The 21,753-nt window shown below is 47.6% G+C and overlaps 3 protein-coding genes across 7 annotated transcripts; 1 reads left to right on the forward strand and 2 right to left on the reverse strand.

Annotated features, from left to right (window-relative positions):
• The first annotated feature begins 574 nt into the window (after positions 1-574).
• On the forward strand, positions 575-7,138 carry spice1 (spindle and centriole associated protein 1). Of its 3 annotated transcripts, none has more exons than XM_066699155.1 (17): positions 575-721; positions 985-1,117; positions 1,260-1,307; positions 1,496-1,642; positions 1,775-1,877; positions 2,398-2,519; positions 2,719-2,825; positions 2,914-3,068; positions 3,470-3,607; positions 3,753-4,030; positions 4,198-4,329; positions 4,542-4,854; positions 4,991-5,442; positions 5,745-5,916; positions 6,110-6,209; positions 6,398-6,491; positions 6,806-7,138. In XM_066699155.1, the coding sequence occupies exons 2-17, from the start codon at positions 1,019-1,021 to the stop codon at positions 6,857-6,859; spliced, it is 2,514 nt and encodes an 837-aa protein (XP_066555252.1). In that variant the 5' UTR covers positions 575-721; positions 985-1,018; the 3' UTR covers positions 6,860-7,138. The 3 variants fall into 3 exon arrangements, with proteins under 3 accessions (XP_066555252.1, XP_066555251.1, XP_066555249.1); XM_066699154.1 differs by having other exon boundaries at positions 576-721; positions 3,473-3,607; positions 5,742-5,916; XM_066699152.1 differs by having other exon boundaries at positions 577-721; positions 5,742-5,916.
• A 447-nt stretch (positions 7,139-7,585) lies between these two features.
• LOC136746568 (uncharacterized) lies at positions 7,586-13,331 on the reverse strand. Of its 2 annotated transcripts, none has more exons than XM_066699157.1 (10): positions 13,029-13,331; positions 12,839-12,907; positions 11,720-12,016; positions 11,332-11,352; positions 10,667-10,918; positions 10,534-10,581; positions 10,240-10,299; positions 10,087-10,152; positions 9,704-9,940; positions 7,586-9,261 (listed from the first exon to the last, which is right to left on the reverse strand). In XM_066699157.1, exons 2-10 carry the CDS (start codon positions 12,876-12,878, stop codon positions 7,967-7,969), a joined length of 2,316 nt encoding a protein of 771 aa, XP_066555254.1. In that variant the 5' UTR covers positions 12,879-12,907; positions 13,029-13,331; the 3' UTR covers positions 7,586-7,966. The 2 variants fall into 2 exon arrangements, with proteins under 2 accessions (XP_066555254.1, XP_066555253.1); XM_066699156.1 differs by having other exon boundaries at positions 13,025-13,331.
• A 493-nt stretch (positions 13,332-13,824) lies between these two features.
• On the reverse strand, positions 13,825-21,534 carry LOC136746569 (pyruvate dehydrogenase E1 component subunit alpha, mitochondrial). Of its 2 annotated transcripts, XM_066699158.1 has the most exons (12): positions 21,359-21,534; positions 20,366-20,380; positions 18,521-18,589; positions 18,141-18,314; positions 17,745-17,871; positions 17,485-17,576; positions 16,980-17,072; positions 16,742-16,897; positions 16,366-16,437; positions 16,123-16,190; positions 15,739-15,847; positions 13,825-15,434 (listed from the first exon to the last, which is right to left on the reverse strand). In XM_066699158.1, exons 1-12 carry the CDS (start codon positions 21,413-21,415, stop codon positions 15,270-15,272), a joined length of 1,197 nt encoding a protein of 398 aa, XP_066555255.1. In that variant the 5' UTR covers positions 21,416-21,534; the 3' UTR covers positions 13,825-15,269. The 2 variants fall into 2 exon arrangements, with proteins under 2 accessions (XP_066555255.1, XP_066555256.1); XM_066699159.1 differs by lacking the exon at positions 20,366-20,380.
• Positions 21,535-21,753: the final 219 nt, after the last annotated feature.

A 21,753-nucleotide genomic window follows, 5' to 3' on the forward strand; every position in this document is an offset into this window, starting at 1 on the left:
TAGGGGAAGACAAAGCGCTTGACCACTGGCTGTGGCTCTGGCGTCATAATTAAAGTTCCTCTCGATAAAGTAACGCCAAAGCAAAAAGTAACGTTGAAATGATAAAAAATAATAGCGTGTCTACACAGCTGAACAGGTGGGCGTCTGAAGTCGAGTATCCTATGTTAATTACTGCCATCTGTTTGGGCAGAGTGCTTCAAACTGATTTTCGGATTACAATCAGCTCTGATAAGATTATAATATTTCGGTAATTAATGTTATGGGTGTATAATGCTTGGGCGTCTCCAGATTCCCTATATACGTGTAATTAATAAATATACAACGTAGTCATGTAAAATGTTTTGTTTATAATTATTGTGTGCTTGCGAAAACAAATATTCTGTTCGTGTATATGACATGAATAATAATAATAATAATAATAATAATAATAATTTTTTTTTGTTTGTGTGACCATTTTACCTCTCATATTCGCTCCAATATTGAAGGCATGTTTTATTATTATTGTAGGCTCTGTCGAAGAGGCTGCTAAAACTTCATTTCCCACAATCCTTCAGTCCAAAAGCGTCGGTCGTCCTGGTAACAGGCGGAAGTGAACCCCGGCTCAGTGCAGGCGCGAGAGCGGAGGCGGAGGCGGCAGAGGAACTGAAGCTCAAAACTTAACAACACTAAACAAATACCAACATCACACATATGCGTGGATGAAAGACGCGTTTGTTTTCAGGTTAGTCTGGAAGGCGAACAGGGCGTGCAAACGTTTATAAATTGGCTTGTTTGGTCTGGTCGTTTGTAACACCATTGCTGGCATTTCTACCTTGAATTAGAAGTAGTGCAATTTCTAGTGATGTTGCAGTGCTAAATCATCGATTGTGTACTGTATGAATTAGCTCGGATCAGACTTTTGTCATTACCTTACAGAAAAACAAAACAAAAAAAACGCAACATTTCTCATTACATGGAAACATTTTCACCTCCCCTTTCAAACAGACAGAAAGCCGAGTCTCGTTGCGTTGCCTGACAGATGTCGTTCGTCAGAGTGAACCGCTCCTACCAGCCGCACGGCCTGGGAAAGAGGACGGGGAGGGCCAGGAAAAAGACATCGGCGAGACAGGAATGGGTGGTAAGTCTCACCCGAGTGGATTAGATGTATCTGTGAATATCCTTAACCAAGTCCTCATGTATTCACACTAGGTTTTCCCGTTTTATAATCAAACAGCTGTTATGACGTGATCATCTGCTAATCGATATCTGTTTCCCGTTAGAGCACCGTGCATGACCTCAGCGTGCATCGGGCGACTCCTGAAGAACTGGTAAGAGTCAGCAAATACCACGGCAAACTGTTTTAAAATGATCATTATTAACCACTAATCTTTGGCATGTCTCAACGAGAATTGAAAAGAAACATCACATGCAAGCACACCCAGCGCAGGAGTGTTATGTCAGCCTGTGTTGGACAGGTGGCTGTCCTGTCTCAGGGCGTGTTGTGTTGTGTCTGCAGAACCGGCGCCATGAGATGCACAGGTCCAAGAACAGAGCGGCGGCGCAATGGGAGCTCAGGGAGCGGGCCCTCAGGAGGAAACTGAGGAGGCAGGGCCCGGCTAGCCCAGACCCGCTGGACAGAGCCAAACTGGCCATCATGAGGGAGGTGTGTTTGCTAGGAGTGCAGTGTCCATTGCCTTTGGGATGGGGTCTGTATAAAACCTGAAAGGAGCTAAGGGTGGGTGACCGACAGCCTAGGTCCTGTGATGCTCAGTGTGACCTGACTGTGTGGCTGCAGGTGCTGGCGGACCAGTATCAGATGCAGGAGGTGCTGGAGAGGTCCGACCGGGCCATGGCTGTGGTGAAGGATTTATTTGGTGATGCACCCCGCAGAAAAACAGGTAATCTTTCTCCCCTTTCTCTCTGCCTCTCGTCTTTCTTTCCCCTGCTGTATCCCAGACACTTGCCACTAATCCGCTGTCTCCATTATCCTGCCTGAGGCCCAGTGTGACCCAGGTCACAGACACACACAGGTGCTCCAGTTTATATTGTAGGGTAGTTACTTACAGGAAATAAATACAACTGAATGCACGTGAAATAATGAGTTGAAACTATTTAGCTACTCTTATGTTTTCATTTTTTTCACTTGATCTCATCTGAAGATAAAAAAAACATTGAATTGAATCAAATTGCTTCAAAATTAAATTAGAAGTTAGCCTTGTCATCTATAGTTGAGCTGTCAGACGTGCAAAGCTGGTAAACCAAAATTAGTTTTACTTTTTAAGTCAGTTTCACTCTGCTGCTTAATTGTGACACCCAGCGTGTACTTTTCTGTGACACAACTTCACTGACATTGCAGCTTCAAAGAAGTAGATCTTCATGTGTGCTGGCCGGGTGGGTGATGCTGTGCTGTGTCCCCAGGCTTCCCCAATGTGACTGTGGCCCCCGACTGTGACCTGGAGACCTCAGTGCTGCCGGTACTGCAGAGGCCAGAGCCACCCACACAGCTGTCCATCCTCAGCCAGTCGGTATTGAACTCCCAGGTATGAGTTCCTGTGGCACTGTGCCGTGTCCCTCTCAGCTGCGGTTAGGTTAGGTTAGGTTCTCTTTTAAGGGATTAGAAACTGGGTGCATTTTTTTTATTCTGCCGTTAAAAACAAATGTATAGGATCCCATCCAAATGCAGTACGAGCACAGCAGGGCAGTAGCAGGTTGGGCGTCATTGCTGGCTGTGTGTTTCAGGCTCTGAATGAGCTGGGAGAAGACAGCCTGAGCGACGGCGAGCCGGAGGACAGCAAGGAGGCCAGGAGCCCATCTGTGTCTGCCATCTCCAACATGGACATGGGCAGGTACAGCACTGCTTCACACTGTGTACGTGCTTGGGAGTGCGTCTGTGCAAATGCTGATGTCCAGTGCCTCTCCCTCCTGTGGTTGCAGGTATAGCCAGTATCTGCAGGAGGAAGATCCACCAACCCAGGACAGGAGGCCTGCAGATAAGCAGCAAAGCCGATTACACCCCTCCACAGCGCCTGACACTGCCGTGACTCCTCGCACCCCCCACAACGCAGCCCTGTCCTCGGGGGTGCAGGCAGGTGAGCACAGTGACTGCAGATACTGATCTTTCAGCTGGATGCATCTGGCCGGGCAATCCATTGAGTGCTGGGAAAGAAAGTCTGGCTCGGCCTCAAAGCCCTGAAAAAATTCAGTCACAGCCGCTTGTATGTGCGTTTGTAAAGTCTGACATCAAAATAATAAATATTTAAAAAGCCAAGGCACTTCCAGGTACTGTTAATGTTTTTAATGGAGGTTGTGTGTTCAGAAGTGTCACCTTTCTAAAAATGGCAGCAGAAAAGCTTCATAGAATTCTTCTTCACAGAGGAAAAAAAGTGTGTGGGCTCTGGGATGGCAGTTTGTTCAGAGATTCACTTAATTGATTGCTAACTGTCAGTCAGTGTGACCCTTGTCTCGGTGTGCTCTTCCCTGCCCTGTACAGCAGCACTGAATGCCACAGCCAAGGTACGGAGAGTGAGGCCCCAGCGGCAGGGCACAGAGCAGAGCCCAGCCTCCCCATCACGCCTCTCCACCCTTGTCACCCACGTCCTCAACCCGGACGCGCCAAGGCCCAGGACAGGTGAGCCTACAGTCCTGCAGCCGGCACAGGGGCTGGGGCTGTTTCCACAGCAATAGTTCATAATGAGTCAAGTAAGCACTGCTTTTCCGAGTCATTTACTGTATCCTGATTATTTCCCCAAATGAGAGTTTGTTTTGCTTTGCAGGGAGGAAGAGCCAGTCCTCGCGTTCCCTTAGGAGGCGCTGTGAGCAGCCGCCCGTCCTGGACAGCTCGGCCCTCACCTCTCTGAGTGGGAACCAGTCTAGCCTGGAGCTGCTGCAAGACATGCTGGGAGAAGTGGAGCAGGAGCTGGACTCCCTAGATCTCCACGGATCCCAAGAGCTGCCCCCCACCGCAGAGCGCCCACACCGAGCACCGGGACTTACCGGCTTCTCTGTGTCCCTGGTGTCCACCCTCCGCAGGCTGGCCCAGCACCTCAGACAGGTATAAGCAGGTTCCGAAACTCTGCTTGGGGAACAGGGTGGAGGATTGGGGGTGTGTGGGCATTGAGGTGGAGAGTGAAGTCACTGAGCGGAGGTATGGTGCTATGCAGTAGTGGGAGCCAGTCTGTGAGGGGGTGACGGTGAAAGCGTTGTGGTGTTCCCTGGCAGAGCGAGGGCGTGCTGCAGCAAGAAACTGTCGAGAGGAGGCGACTGGAGGATGAGACACAGGAGCAGCGCAGACTGATCGACGCCCTGACCGCCGAGATGCTCGCCCTGCGGGAGGAGAGTGCAGCCATGCAGGTACACACACACACACACACACACACACACACCCCCCCCGCCGGAGTGATCACTGTTGGAGGGGGAGAAAAATTCCTCCTATGCTTGATTCAAATTCAGACTTTTCTCTGTATAAAGGTGGTATCTCTCCCAGGTGGTATAAAGATGGTGGTGTCTTCACAGCTCTTGCCAGATCTCGCGCTCAGCTGCCCGTCTCTGTAATCCCCACGCAGGCCCAGCTGCAGCAGCACACGGCCATGACCGAGCACCAGCTGAGCTCCCTGAGGCAGGAGCTGAGAGCCCTGGGGGGCAAGAGTGACGTTGCAGAGCCGCAGCCTAACCCTGCCCCCACTGGCGCACCCCTAGCTGCGGGGAGTGCTGCTTCAGACGGGGTGTTGCTTGTGGAGACGATGCCCTGTCCTGACCGAGAGAGTGTGGAGCAGCAACCCCCCAGCAGGGCCCTGCCCCCGCACCTGTTCCACTCCGCCGTGCTGCTGTCCCCCCCCCGCCAGAGAGACAGCCAGCCCCCCCGCACAGCACCCTCAGGTGAGAGACTAGGGAGGGGAAGGGTTATGCTGTACTTTTCTTCCCTCGGTCATAGACCAAGATATCTCTAACCACTAAGAAAACACAGAATGATGTTCTAATGCTACACAATGACTTTTCCCCGTCTCCTGTTTAGTTGTGAGGAACGTCTTTGTGGAAAGTCAGGATCCAAACCACAGGGAACAGGGTGTTGACAGGGAGCGGTCGGGGCCGGGCTGGGAGGCGGCCTGCCAGTCCACCCAGGATGAGCTGGAGGAGCTTAGTGTGGCCTCGTCCTTTGCCAGCCTCCCCCGCTCGGGCCTACTGCCCACAGCTGGCTTCCGTGTGGCTGAGCCGCCCACCACCATGTGGAAGCAGGGGACAGAGGCGGCAGCCAGCAGGAAACAAGAGCGCCCCCAGCTCTCGCAGACACAGGACTCGCTGCTCAGCCACATCGCGGAGCTCAGCCTGCAGAACTCCCTCATCAGGGCACAGCTGGGGCAGATTCGAGCCCAGCCAGGGGAGGCTGTGGTGACCCAGGAGCACAGGAGTCCAGTAACGGGGCCAACTGCCACAGCGAAAGGAGTGCCTTCCTCTGGGACAGAGCAGGTGAGGCCTTCCCAGCTCTGTGCCAGAAAACACACCTGCAGAGAAAGGAGTATGCATGTACGTAGCAAATGTTTGTCTATGTCGGAAGAGCCGAGCTTCAGATTCTGTATTAGAAAGCGGAACTGAACTCGCTGCACTGGAAAGCAGAACCTGAGCTCCATGAATTGAGAACAGTTTTTGGCTGTAGATGGGAAGTGACTGGACGACGCCTCGATCAGAGCTCTGCAGCAGCTGTAGCCCCGTCACCACCTTCCTGTCCCACAGTTCCTCTGACTGTGTTTGTGTTGTGCTGGCTCCAGCAGGTGGCGCTCCCTCTGCCCTCCCTGTCCAGCGTGGAGCAGCGCATCGCCGAGCTGAACCGGCAGAGCGCAGAGGCGCGTGGCAGACTGCTGGAGCTGATTGAGCAGCAGCGGCAGGTGTCCTCTGTCTCCCCCAGCATCTCCCCCATCCCGACTCACGAACCCCACAAAGCAGGTGAGAGAGCCCCCCCCCCCACACACTACTGATTTCCCATGTGCATTTTGTACTTACACACTTAATTATGATCCTTTAAACTAAAACTGAATACTGGCCTGTGTCCTAGAAGTGGGAGAGTTTAGATGTTTGATTGCCTGAACAGTTGCAAAACTGCACAGCTCATGTAAAGTTGTTGTGTTTTTGCATGTAGGTAATGGAGGAAGGATGCTAGAGGTGTCCATCCCACAGCCTGACATGGACTCCTCCACTGGGACGACCCCTTCCTCTGTGGGCCGTAGCTGTGGGAGAAGGTGAGCGATTCACTACCTTCCAAGTTACTTATTTCTCAATCCTTATTGACGCTGTTCCTTTTTTTTTGTTTTGCTGATATTTGTGGTAGAAATGCTCTCTAATGCTCCCTAATTATCTACAACGTTCCAGAACATTGTGTGCCGTGCCCAGTGTGGCAGGCAAGACTCAGCTGTGTCTGTTTCCTCAGGTCTGCAGGCTCTGGGACTGGCAGCAGGACTGGTTCCCCTCTGAGCACCAGTATGGGAGAGGGCAGGACAGTGTCTAGCCAGCACAGGGCACAGGTGAGCAGGAGTTAGTCAATGTCTACACATAAAGAACATTTTACCAGCCTGGTGCAATCAGTAAATGAATAGCTAAAACATCATGAAATGTGTAAAATAATCTGTGCCTCTGAAATCAAGTGAAGCTAAATGTAATAATCTTGCAGTACAAAGACACTGTTGTTTTATTTCACACCCGTGTGGATTTGTACTTGGCAATAGTACGTCCACACAGGAAACACTTTCTGCTTCGCAAGTTCTTCTCTAGTTCCCCTTCGATCATATTCCCACCAAATGAGGAAGTCTGACAGGTTTCTTTTTCTGTTTTCTAACAGACGCACAAGTTAAAAAATGAAGGATGGTTCGCCTTATCAACGCACATTAAATAGACCGGCTGGCAGATGGGAAAGACTTGAAATGAAGGGCGCCTGTTTTTGTTTTTTAAATTAGTTTAACTGGCCCTGTGCAAATAAACAGCTTTATCAAGTGCAGCCTGTTCACATGGATAAGAAAGAAGTGTGCACTTTGTACTGGCAATCTAATGAAGAATATTTTTATTTAAGGTTTCCTTTTATATAGCTGGTATTATATTTGTAATGCAATACAGAGAACCTTTATTATAAAATATAATGACATTGTTTGTGAAATAAAAATAACTCAATTTTAAAGGCTTCTGAGGTCTTATTAGTAATTCTGCTATTGGTCAAGAGTCACTGGTGTTTCACAATAAGATGCAGTGAGTTTTTTTAACACAGTGCCACTTCTGTAAAAACAAATGTATTAGTGGTTTGTAATTGTAGGCAGACAAATACTACACAACAGCATCCAAATACAGGCAGTATGAGCTCTCCTGGGTTCTGTTTGAAAGTGGAAAAGCTACCCAGTTCTGAATGCCTGGACTCTTCAGTTGTAAGTGTGGGAAGACATCACGCCTGCTGCCATCTGCTCTAAACACAGTACACATTACAATGGAAATGTGTTTATTTTTAATATATACTTAAATATTCAAGTTTCTGTAAAACACCACAAATAGAACACTTTAAAAATATATGGCCCAAAATGAGCCCTTATTTTTCAGATTCAGTACAGGGGAAAAAATAAAAATAAACTTGGCATTAGATCTGTAACTGTCTTTACCAACATAATTGAACAAGCACTGAACTGATCTCAGTATCGTATTGCTATTCAAATCAATGCCAACCTCAATACTGTTATTAAAATTGATTTTAAAATTTAAAAAAAAAAAAAAAATCCTGAGCATCTCCAGAGAGGTGGCTGGTGCTTATTACCTGCAGTACTGTGAAGACCTGTGACGAGGACTCATGGCTTCTTAAGTTTAATTCATTTTCCAGTCCCTTTGCTACAACTTGGATTGGGACCACTGGTTCTTTGGTGTAACATTATCCATATCTGAACTCAGAGAAGTTAACCCAGTCTGAACATGCAGCTGGCCAGCAGGTGACGTGTTCTTTGCACTTGGACCACCTGTGTGAAATTCACAGGACACTGCAGTTCTCTGTTGTGGCCGAGATCTTTCCATGCTTGAACGTGACCTTGACTTCACACTCCTCCCCGGTGGTGGTAATGAGGACACAGCAGCTGCCTTCCTCCAGCACGGCATTGTGCCGCTCTGCGAAAGCCTGCAACCTGCTGCCCAGCCCATCCTGGCTCCCCTCCCTGAGCCACACGTGCCCCCGGTCAACAGCCAGCACCACAGCTCCTTGGCTCTCCAACTCATCCAGGGCGGAGTCCGACAGGCCCGAGATGTGGAACGAGCGCGGCTGGCTGCTCTGGAAGTACTCCTGGTCTCTGTAGCCATGGCAGGACAACCACAGCAGGAAGGAGGCCGGCTCCGACATTGAGAACCGAAAGACTTCCTCCACCCCGCCGTCCATGGCCACAGGGCCCCTCTCACTGCGAACGCCTCGCAGCTCCGCCCTGCTGCTCACCATCCGCACGGCCTCCGGGACAAACTGGAAGGAGTGCCTGTCGCTGCTCCTCAGGTACTCCCCCAGGAGCTGCAGCGTGTGGCTGTGCAGGTTTACCAGCGAGTGCACGCCCGCTGTCACGGGGTCGAACTGGGCCACGGACAGGATGCAGTGTTTGACACCAGTATCGAAGGCGTCCGACCCGAACTTCGGCTGGGAAAGGGTCGACTGGATCTCCTGCAGTGCTTCCGAGAGTCCAGCCGCCTGCGTCAGGGCGCTGCTGTGCCCCTGTGGAGCCACCCTGGCCAGCAGGCGAGCCATTTGGAGGCAAATGGCTTCATACTGAGCGGCCACTGCGGCTCTGTCAAGCAACGAGTCCGGGTCCATCTTCAGACACTGGGGTCCGTTACGTGGCAGCACCCTGTAGATGGTTCGGGTGGACAGGCCAACGAAGCGCGTGACCCTGTTCAGGAAGCGCGGCCTGCAGTGGTACACCTCGCCCTGCAGCTGAAGGGTGAATTTCGCAGCGTCCAGATGGGGGTGCATGTCCTTCAGCAGTTGAGCCAGGACACGCAGGCTCTGCAGGAGGCTCTCTGCCATCCCATCTGTCCAGCACTCCTGCAGCTCCTGTGCCAGGGCCGGGTCCACCCGCCCACTCTCCCTTAGCTGCTGCACAGCACCCAGATGCCCCGGCCAGGGCGCTGCCGTGGGGTCCTCCTCCACCTTGGCCAGGCAGTCCCACAGCAGGAAGCTGAAGATGTTCCAGCACTTCTGAATCTCCTCCTTCTGGCCACTGCCAAGAAGGGCTGCGGCTTCCTGCAGCAACTCCAGCACTAGTGTGCCCCTCTCAGACAGCATCAGGCCTAGAAACAACAGCAGAGGTAAAAGAGGGGAGTCCCTTACAGTCAAACTTGTTATCTCAGGAATAAATGATCTAATGTCAACATGCAGACAAATCACCTCAACCCCCCTGAACAACAAACTGATCAGCTGGCAATTCAGTAGAGTATTGGACCAAATATCTCAGTACTACCAGTGAATTGCCATTACTGTATCCAGGGTTTGTCCCTGACATGTGGTTGACCCCATGCTTGGTCTCCAGTCCTGGTCCTACTGGCAGGAGTTGTTTCATTGGTCTTAAGACAATAAAGAAATAGTTGAAATTGGTACTTAATTCCCAAGTGGAACAGACAGACTCGGGACACTGCTGCCCTCCAGAGCTAGGACTAAGGCTGTGCTACACCATGGAACAGCAGACACCACTGGGCCTCCCTCTGCACGGATGGGATAGCCATGCACACGTACTCTTGGTGTGGCAGGCGGCCAGCTTGCTCAGGAGCCGGGCGGGGTCCCGCGTTTTCTCCAGGAAGCAGTGCACCAGGGCAGCCAGCTGTGGCAGGTCCTCAATGCTCTCCAGCTCCAGCAGACACTCCCGGACCACCTGGCGTGGCAGGCCCAGCACCGTGCCCAGCTCACACACGTTCAGAGTCATCCTAGAGTCCGGCGCCACGCCCAGCTGCTCAATCACCTGTCGGAGGACATCTGATAGGGAGAGATGCACAGAAGACGAAGGTCACAACCACAAATGACAGGGAGGGTGTACAGAGGGTTATGCTTGGCTGGTTTCTAGTGGCTAATCCTGTTTTTTGCTGGAGGCAGAAGACAAGTGCCAATCAATGCTGACCCACCTTTCTCCTCAGTAGGCAGCTCAATCTCCTCCCCGTATTCTGTCTTCAGGGTCAGGTTCAGGATCTCTGCCACAACACCAACACACACCAGTCAGTCAACCGCTGTGCCAGATTCACTCACAAGATAAATGTACTAATTATAATTCTACGTACGGTCTCCAAGGGGGTTTGTTTCCTCTACAGCTACTGAACATCTGGTTACCACTGAAGCGTCTGAAAGAGAGGCATGGACATCCTTCAGGTTTTCCACTGCAGGTCAGGACACAGGACTCTCCCCTGACCTGGACGCCTGCTACATCCATACATCACACCACCTAGCCAACTACAGATCTAACCAACTACAACTGAAACTTTGGCTAGACCAGATTACAGTTTCATTTATTGTTGGAAGCCACTTTATACTAAACTGACTCACTCTTGACTACAGTTCCTAAAGATGCGTGTTACCTGAAAAGGGCTGGAAAGCTTCGAGGGCAGCAGCAGAGTTGGTGCATTCTACAAAATATGAATGAATGAATTAATGACCAGCCCTGGATGAGGATGGACGTTAGACAAAGACGTTAAAACTGGAGTCGCTCACCGTCAATGGCCGTAGCCAGGAAGCTGTCCTGGGAGTGCAGGGCCTGGTAGAATCGTTGGCAGGCAGCCTCCCCCCGCGCCAGGCACAGGCTCAGGAGCTTTTGGCTCTGCAGGAAGGGGGTGGGACAGGCCTGCACCTGGTCCACCTCGAACTGCGACAGCACCTCTCCCGAGAACAGCTGCAGGGACAAGGGTAGGACCAGGTAGCCCAAACGGCTGCAAAGCTCACTGAACTGCGCCCGCAGTCTCTGTTCTGTAAGGCGAACAGACAAGACACTTCTGTTTTAGCCAATAGTCTCCTCTAGGGTGATTTGTGATACCAACTGTGACAGAGTTCTCCAGGATGGGTGCTGAACACCAGTGATTTCCACAGATCAGGGATGGGCAGCTCCAGGCCTGAGGTGGCACAGGCACTGCTGCTGTTCCTCACACTCCAGATCTTAATTACTGCATTGAATTAACTCCTTGGACAAGAAGTCACATCACCTGTCATTTCCAGGTCAGTAGCTATTTATTTTTCATTTCTTGGCAAACGATACTTATTTCTATTTGGATGATACGTCTTAAACCTGCATGAACCTGCCCCTGGAGGACTGGAGATGCCCATCCGTGACACACAGCACTTCCCCCAGGCCCTGATTTTAGAGCAGTGGAACAGACACACACCTGTTGGCCCTCGGCTGATACCTGTAAGAGAGAAAAACAAAACTGCATCAGCACCAGAGAATATTCGTCCTGGGAACTTGTTCAGTGATGTTCTCAGTTAGCCCTCCATCCTTAATCTTCATCACAAACTATGACCATCTATAAAATTGCTTCTATACATTATTAGTGATGTGCTTACATTAAGATAGCACACCATTCTGAAGTCTTTGTGCCGATCATTCTACACCAACGCAAGATACAATTCCTACATTAAGTTACCTTCCGAAGATGCTAGTTGTATAATACACGTTTATAAATACCTGCAAGACCAGGTATTTTGTACGCATTTGATTTATATTTCTAATAGGTGTTGCACGGCCTGAACAGAGAGTGTAAAAGAGCCACTTACTGGGATCAGTGTTGAGCCAGTCTCGCAATCGGGGATAGTCCTTCCGGCATTTCTTCAGGCAATCTAGGAAGTGCAGGGCCTTGTCCTCATCCATCTGGTGCTGCACCACCTCCAGCAGCTTGCGGACCTTGTTCTTGGGTGTGTTCTCGGCGATCACGTCGTAGTAGTTGTCCTCGGTCAGGAGGTGCGTGGCAATCATGTGGTCCAGCAGTGGCGCGATGTTGTACATGGACTCCACCAGCAGCTCCCGCGAGTTCTGAATGTGGGTCTTCAGCGGCTCGCTGCATCTGCTGTCGTCTGTCAGGAAAACAGTGACATCACCAGCACCTATCAATCACAGCACTCATGTCCCCTGCTAGACCAGTCTAACCCAGTGAGCCGTGCCTTTCCAGTGGTCCTTCTGGCTTTAACAGGTGCGTTACACATGAGGTAAATACAATAACATATGAATGACAATAAATAAGACTTACACACAGATTGGTGTGGGGAAAAATATTTGAAACTAAGTAGGTGTATTCTGTTGTAATACATCAACAGATTACCTACCCCTATTAAATACAGACATGTTGACTTCATACATGGATGATTAAAGATTCTAATTCATTATTTAAATATTCTACACTGACACTGCATTGCTATGCAGAAAGGTCTTATCACTATAACCCACAGTCAGTAGAAAGGTAACCCTAAAACTACCAAAATCCTACATTTCCAACATTAACCCCAGCCCTAGCCTGGACCAGAATGTAATCCTAATTGTAACAATTATTATATTTAACTATATAAAAAGCTAAGTTACTGAAAATAATGCTCTATAAAAAAACAAAAAAACAGAAGAACAGCGGTCTTAAATATCCAAATCCCAAATATTCACATTTTGCTGATATTAATTATTAATTCAAGCTTGGATTATGTAAACAAACAACAACAACAACAACAACAACAACAACAACAAATCTAAATGAAATTTACCCAAACAATAGAAGTGATCTGGTCTGATTTACGTTATTTTTATTATTGTAAATATATATATATATATATATATATATAATTATTATTAATAATAATAATAATAATAATAATAATAATAGCAGCTATTATTATTATTATTCAGCTTACCTTTGTGGGTCTGCATTTGTTGTGTCGATGCCGGGATCATGTCAGAAATGCTGGGACTTGTGTAACAGTCTACAATAAATAAACAGAACTCGTCTGACCTTCTGAGTTTCACCCAAATAATAACTTCTACATTTAAAATACAGATACATCCTCCTAATTATTCTGCAATATAACACTGACACATACTCACGTATTTGTAAACGATGTCCATTAAAAAATCATTCCATTAGTAACAATTAATTAACCAACATAAACGACCAGCCCTGTTGTTGTTCCGGGTCTGGCACTGTACAACTCCAATGATACAAGCATTATAATATACTAACAATCCGATTATACGTCATTTCTTGGTAGTATGAAGTTAACTAAACTGTCTGCTTTTAAGACGTTTTAGTCTTGGTAACTTGTCAAAGAAGGCATCCAACAACCAGAAAGCGGCACAGACCGCTGGCTCGGCTCGGCCCCGGCAACTCCCGCACAGGCTTGTGGGTGACGCCCGACGGCTTGCATCACTTCCGGATGGAAGCGAAACTGCAAGGCAAAGCAGATCTATGGATACAAGCGATAATCAAATTCCTCTAGAGATAGTTAACTGCACAAAAACCGTGTCAAAGCGTGTGATTGAGTCCCCGTGGTGATGTGTTTTATGATCTGATCGATCATCCCGCTCAGGCTGTATCGATACACTGGCGCATGCTCAGTCCCTGTCGCGCCTGCAGTGTGTGCTCCAATCTTCCCATCTTTTACGAGTCGTCTTCTTCTAGGTCTTTTCTCATCTCTTGGGATCCATTCAATAACTCCCTTTGTATAACAAACCTACATTTATGTCAAGTAATTCTGTTCTTGGTGAGCTCAAATCCACTGCAGTTGGCCTGACTATGGAAGCTAGGTCATAATATGAAATGTATATTAATGCTGGATTGAATTCCCTACATTTTCTTTTATATTAATGGGGGGAAGAAAACAAAAAACTCAAACCATTTAACAATGGGATATTTAGATTCTTTATTACTCTAAATCAGACTGTACAAAGACAATTGGTCTGTGAAAAGCACACTCTCCCTTTGGTTTCCAAATAATAAACTCTTCCAATTAAACTATGATGTCACCCCAAACCCCGAAGGAAAAAATAAAAAAATAAAAATGCTGCACACACTGAGAAGGTGTTGTAAATTAACAGTATTTACTGCACTTGCAAATATGTAACAGAAGATAAACATTTACTATCCCACACAGTCATGTTTATGGTGGGTTTTAGAGAGACCAAGAGGACAGGTTTCTGCATTTCAGTGCCTCTGCCACCCACAGCGCACGCACACACACACAAAAGATTAGGGAACAAAGATAAAGAGTTACATTCTTTACATTATACATTTCCAACCAATAAATAAATCAAGATGAGGATCACAGAGATGGTCTGTTGATTTGTTTATTTTTTCTGACTCATAAAATCAGTGACATCAGCTTCCCCGCCCTCAATTCCTAATCACGTGAATGTATCGGGTTGGGAGTGTTGGTATGAAGATACAATTGTGTCATGCACAGGAGTGGGAGAGGCAAGATTTCACAGGGCATGAAGACCAGTGTGAAAAGATGTACAGACAGACGGGCGCTGCAAAAGAGCGGGGGTCTCAATTTCAATTTGTGGAGGGCTGCAGCATCTAACTTTCATTCTGCCCACCCCAGCTCTCAAATACCAACATATCCAGTTGAGCTCCAGGCGTCTAACACTCGCTACTGGGTCACCAAACAATTTTAATACCGTATGTCAAGTGTTTAGTTTGACCTTGAATAGTACAAGCAAATTCTAATAATGTAGACATTGAGAGCTGAAGTCAGGAGCCAAACCAGAGGACTCTGCAGCCCCAAGGTCTGACATGACTGCAGGAGCCAATGCCCTCTAGACCAGACTCCAGTCAAGAGAACAGAGGTCTCCACGGCTCGTTTCATTAAGCCTACAGACAGGGCTGTGTTCAGATTCTTATCTATTCCTCTATAGGATCTTACAAGGTTTATAATGAGCCTATTAAGTACTACGACAGAATTTATTAGAGATCAGGAGGTTAGTATCCGATCAGCCCGACTGATTCCTGTGAGCCAAAAAGACAGCAGAGACCTCTGCTTCCCTGGCTTGAAGTCCAGAGAGGCCTCTCTCAGCATGCACACAGGTGGGAAAAGTGCACCGTTTCTTGGAGAAAAAATGAAAATATATAAAATGAAATGTGTAAAACTTTTAATGTCAGCACCTGCTAGGAGTTCTGACATTAAAAGTGTTCTGTAGGTTTATTTTAAAAGTGAAGATGAGGTGTATAACTCTGATGTGCGTTGGTTTGGCGGTTGTTTTTCCACGACACCCACTGCCGTTCCAGCTGGGCAAACGTGGAGACGGGGCGGCCGCAGAGACCACCCCAGTGCATCAGTGCGTCTGCTCTTAGCTGGCAGATTTATATTTCACCCAGGGGCTGGTGCCGCGCACCTCGATGGGGGGGTTGTTGGAGTAGATGTGGTTACACAGATCATCCAGGGCCGGCTCGGGGTCGGTAGTGGCGAACTGCGCCGCGTCCTCGATCTCCTTCCTCACTTCCACATCGATCTCCTGCAGAACGAGACACAGGGCTGAGACCAAGACCACACCCCATGGCGTAGCAATCCAACAGATGTAAAGATTTTAAAACAGCTTAATATGTGGGATAGAAATCCCAGGACTGGAACTGTGCATCAATGCTTCCCATGGAGGATTCACATGATTCATAGAAGAGCACAATGAAGTTGTGAAAAAAATATACAATGACAAATCATGAATTAAGGCAGCAGGACAAAGCTCCTTAAAGGACCCCATCATCCACAACACTGAGAGCAACAACACAGAATGGACTGAAAGACACTGCACTGGATCGCACCTTGAGCTCCTCCACGCTGGCCATGTTGTTGCTCAGTATCCGGTCCTTCAGCAGCGAGATGGGGTCACTCTTGCTGCGCACTTCCTGGATCTCTTCTCTGGTACGGTAACTGCATGGGGGTACGATAGAAAGTATAAGACTGAGTGAGTGAGGGAGGGAGAGAATGATCACCTACTGACTTCCCAGCAGATTTCCTGCCCACACTGCACTCCACACGCTGCAGAATCAGCAACTCCTCCATTAACACACCGCGCTGAGACCGGCTAACGAGAGGCTCTTGTTAAAATGCCTGTATGTGAAGTGACATTTCTCCCCTATAGTAATATTACAGTCAAGTAATTCTGCACTCAGTTCACGCAGAAGGAAACAAAGGTCAAATCTCACCTGACCCCAGGGTCACTCATACTGTGTCCATGATAACGGTAGGTCTGCAATTCCATGAGAATAGGCCCCTGACAAAGAAAAGTGAAAAGCTTTCAGATACGGCCTAATCAAAACTGACACTTTGCCTTTTAACACCATGCACATTCCTACAGAACTAGTGATGCACAATACATCTCCTGCAATCCTGCCACCTGCTGCTGGAGACTAGCATAATCATTTACATTGCAAAAACAAAATCATTACCTTTCCAGATCGGCAGTGATCAGCTGCAAACTTGGTAGCTTCTCTCACACACAGAATATCCATGCCGTCCACCTAGAGAGAGAAAGTGAGAAACGGCAACGCAATATAGGTTTGCAAACCACAGACAATGAATTATTTTGAAACTAAAGGATTGGAAAATAATATACATTTAAAACTGCATGTTCATCAATGGAGTGTGAAGACTGTTGGAGGTGGGACTTGTGCTGTATGCTGTACTGAATCTCATTTACTGTAATAGTATGGTTTTGGGAAAAGTATGTGTTGGGAATACTAGGGTAAGTGCACCTGCCAAGGAAAAATACAAACATGCCCGACCTAGTGTCCCCCAGACCCAGGTCCCTGCACAGTGTCTCACCCTGAGCCCGGGGATGAAGTCTCCTCTCTTGTAATAGTCAGTGCTGGCGGAGGCGCGCTCCACCGAGGTGCCCATGCCGTACTTGTTGTTCTCGCAGATGAAGATGCAGGGCAGCTTCCACAGGGAGGCCATGTTATAGGCCTCGAAGATCTGACCCTGAAAACGACAGCAGTGTCACTTAATCGCTGGTGACACGATCTTCTCACACAGACAGTCCTGGAGCTGCAGCGCACCTTACCTGGTTGGCTGCACCGTCCCCATACAGCGTCACGCACACCTCATTCTTGTCCAGGTACTTCCGGGCCAGTGCCACCCCGGCTCCCAGGGGCACCTGTGCCAGGGGAGAGAGGGCTCAGACACAGGCAGGGGCAATGGCACACATTCCCTTAGCAATTCACACCTGACCGCTAGAGCACACAGAGGCTGACTGCATTCAACAAGGAGACCACACCAAATAACAGTGAAGTGTGTGGAGACGTCACCATTGCCAAGCAGGTAAATGGCTATTAAAGGTCCCCCTCTCGTATCCCTTTTGCACCTGCAATGCACATGAAAGCAGAATCCCTGCACCAAACTGCGAGATGCTAAAAACTAAAGAATCAACTATTACGGGCACTTATTGTTTGTTTATTTATTAAGTTTCCTTCAAGGCTTCAAATACTGCAACACAGCACCTTCACTTCTGACTGAATCTACTCGAAAGGCTCCCCTCCATTGCCCAATAAGCTGACGATGTTTGGTACCTGTGCTCCTACGATGCCATTCCCTCCGTAGAAGTGTTTGGCGTACATGTGCATGGAGCCACCCTTGCCCTTAGCACAGCCCCCCCTCCTGCCTGTGAGAAGAGAGAGAGAGAGAGAGAGAGAGAGAGAGAGAGAGAGAGAGAGAGAGAGAGAGAGAGAGAGGGGCAGAGGAATGCATAGTCAGCCCACAAATCAAGCCATACCTTGCCTGTAATCTGTCTACCGCGATTAGCACTGCCCTGAGCCCCAGACACACCCACCTGTGAGCTCCGCCATGATCTCACGAACGGGGACGCCACGGGTGTAGGTGTAGCCGTGTGCGCGGTACGCGGTGATCAGGTGGTCCGAGGGCGTGATGGCAGCCTCAATGCCCACTGCACAGGCCTCCTATTGGTCACAAGAGCAAACCACACGGGTGAGGATATGACTGAAGTTGACAAAAATGTAAGCATGTCCTCGATTCAATGCAGTTTGCCACATGCTCTGTGTTAATACTTTTTAAATGCATAGTTTGTATTTATTTATTTATTTGTATTTAATATATGAACTCCTTCAAACAACTCCCTCCCTACCCACGATCAGAACCCTGGCTGCTGTCCTGTGAGCAGGGCCAGTCCACCGAAGGGATCAGCTGTGCGGATGAGTGGTGGGCTCACCTGGCCATCGTACAGGTGACAGAAGCCTCTGATGATCTTCTGTTTATACAGCTGGTCGGCCTTCAGCTCCATGCGCCTCAGCACCTGCATGGTGCGGTAATACTTCAGGCCCTCCTCCCGGGTCAGCACGGCCTGCAAGGGGGGACCCTCCTCCAGCCGGTGAATGTCACATTTCTGTAGTCAGGGAGAGTATATCACTTGTTACTGCACTGCACTGTCCTGTCTTGTCCACACACTATTCCTGTACTGTGCGGTACTTTACTACACACATACTGCCCATTACAACACTGTACAGCAAGCTCTCAAACACATATCTCATCACTGCACTGCACTCACACACCAGCCATAAATGTACTGAGCAGCTCCGTCACACCCCTTACCTTGATATCAAAAGAGGCTTCCGATGTGAAGTCAGCATAGCCCCTCGCAGACACCACCGCTCTTGCCGCCTGAAGGGAAAATAGACAGGAATGCTCAAATTCACATACATAAAAATAGTTAAGCAAATTGACATTGCAAAACAAAGGATCAAAACATTGTTTGTTTAGGCTAAATTTTCCCATGAAAAAAATAAATGTATTAAAAAAAAAACAGAGGCCTATCAGTATAAGCAAGCAAGAGCAGAGAGAAATGCAACAATATCTCATATAAACCAACACCTGTCTTCATCAGTACTAGGTCACATCTTCACATGTGCATGCAATGTGCAACTACTGCCCTCTCCTGGGAACATGTTGACAGGTTCAGTATAAACTAAACCAGCCTATTGCATTATAGTCCTCTACAGAAATTTGAGCCAATACACAGCATATTTTTGTAATATTCTGGAGCCCCTGTACACTCTCGTACACCCATCTGTACTAAGAGGCAGTGAAATTGAACTCTTTATGCCATGTTTCGGGCTGGGTTTACATTAAACTACATGCACAGGGTTTCTACATCACATCCTGTAGGCTGGTACTTCGAAGGTCGACAAGCGACAGGTGGCTGAGAGGGAGAGGTAGGGATCAGATGGAATGCACCGTATTAGAAGAAAAACAATTAACCTACATATGGAAAGACAGCCAGTGTTCCTTATGCATTCCAGTACGGACAGAGAGGGGTTAGTGGAGAGGCCTGAGGCAGGGATGCCACCCTGACAGGACAGTACAGCAGGTACAGGACATGCTCCCTGCGTACTGTGTACCCAGGAGGGATGACAAGACACAGGCGGAAGGGGGTGTGTGTACTCGTACTCACAGCACTCTCCAGCAAGGTTAAGTCTGCATATTCTGACTGTAAGGCCAGCAGCTCAAAAACAGCTCTCCTTGGCAAAGAGTGCTTGTGAGGAAAGAACACTCAGTCAGTCAGTACAGACCCCCGAGGAAGCTGTACCTCCGGGCTAGTGCCCATTAACTGCACAGAGACCGACTGGCCAGGACACTACACTCATTCAGGGTGGGAATCACATCATAAACCCCCTGCAGCAGACTGAGGGAAAATTAAGAGCAGCTACTTAACAGGAATTGTATAAATAATTGTTAAAAAATATGAACACATGGTATCAGGGAGTGAAGGTGGAGAGCAGCAGGGGATTCTTTCCAATATGAATTGCTGTCCTTGCCCTACCTGCCAAGCATGAAAAGAAACAGACCGGAACTAAAGTGACCTCTAATAAACCTCAAAGGGCACGGAAATACACTAGCAGGAGAAAACAACTCCACCATAGATTTGTTTTTTAATTTTATTCATTCCTGCACACAAACTGTACAATAAATACTGTGTTCAGGGTCTAAAATACTGTGGATAGAGGCTTCTCACTTCTAAACTTGTTTATTTACAGAATGAATTATACTCATAATTATGGTTTCCTTTAAAAAAATAATAATAAGCAGGTCCTCAGTTCTAGAAACTGACCTAACAGAGTGCAGGGTCCAGCAATATAAGGCCATATGCACTATGCATTTATTGTTAAATTTGCTTTATCCACAGATCACACATGGGTGATGAAATGTGAGCATATTTGATCTGGACTCAAGCTAAAATAAAGAACTAGACGACCAATGGTGAAATACAGACCTTGGGGAATCGCATTTGACCAGCCTGTCAACATGCTCTCGTCAATAGAAGTAACTAATGCTGGGAAAAGCAGAGAGATCTAACATCCCCATATTGCACAAGCCTCAGATTAAGCCAGAGAAAGTGTGACTGTACTATAAGGACTGTATGCCGGCCCTCTCTCTTACCTCAGAGACAGCTCCCTATAATGCAGCCATTGAAGAGAGAGAGAGAAACAAAAGTATTCAATTGTTATATTTTTAAAGTCACAAGATCAAGAATGTTCTTAGCCTAGTTTATAACCACATGTCCACTCCATTTCCATTCACATTTCATGTACTTCTGCAAATGACAGCTTATTTTTCCACTTAGCTTTCAGAAACAAGGACAGTACACATTTGAGGATCAGAGCAAAGGAAGACACACAGATGACGCCACCTAATCGAACAAACACAGACTAGCACCACTGCTCACATAATGATGCATAATATTATCATCATCATCATCAAAACACTGGCATCATATTCAAACTTATGATCACGTTATTTAATTTCCATTGAATAAAAATACCATAAAATGAAAATGAGTGAGTGCGTGAGAGATCTTGGTGCAGACAGCTGGGCCTGCCATGTCCTTGCCGTTGCCTGCGGAGATCACCCAGAAAATCGTGCCGTTTTGTCCGGACTAAGGTTTTTGAAGCAGCGGCAAATCTCTGTAGTGTCGACGTCACGTCTATATAAATCATGACACCGCCACACCAAGAAGGCTGTGCATATCTAGAATAATAAACTGCATGAGCCGATTTAATTAAATGTAGATCTAATGTATTTTATGGACCCTCCTTCGTTACAGAGATACACTTGTTCGGCAGATGAATGACTTTACTGAAGGCTGCTCTGCCATCGATTGTCATAACACGAAACACAACAGCTGCATTGCCAGTTCAAGCTGGTGAAAAGATTGATATACTAAATTAATTAATCAATTTTGAGTGGTCTAAATGCGCAGTGTTAGGCGTGATACAAGTTGTATGGTATATAATTTGTCTGGCACTCAATATCACTAAAGAAATATGCACGCAGGCCTACTCCGTCGCAAGGTCACACACAATATATAGATGTATGACTTACATACGCTGTTCGTGCATACATTCATCGCCCGGCATGGAGAGATATACGTACATTTTTGCTGGCACTGCCTCTGAACACGTTGGAGATGATGGTCAGCATCTTTTGCATGCTACTAAGAACCACAAATCCACAAAATCTCGATCCTTTCCGGCAAAACAAAACACACAGCACAGCTACCTACGTTGGCGGACGCAGGCTGGCCGACCAAAGCTACACCCAGCGTTGAGTTGCTTTGCCAAAGTCACGTGACGTCATCGACTAGAAAGTTAAAAAAAAAAAAAAAAAAAAAAAAGTCATAGCCAAACGTGCAATCATACAGTAACTTCAAAATGTATTAATCACGGGTAATTTTAAGAAACTAAAACTAGACCCTTATATATCATGTTCATGTCGTCTACTGATACATTATAAAGTTGTATTACTCAAACTCTAACATACATCTGATG

This window comes from Amia ocellicauda, chromosome 3, assembly GCF_036373705.1.
Source record: "Amia ocellicauda isolate fAmiCal2 chromosome 3, fAmiCal2.hap1, whole genome shotgun sequence".
Taxonomy (NCBI): Eukaryota; Metazoa; Chordata; class Actinopteri; order Amiiformes; family Amiidae; genus Amia; species Amia ocellicauda.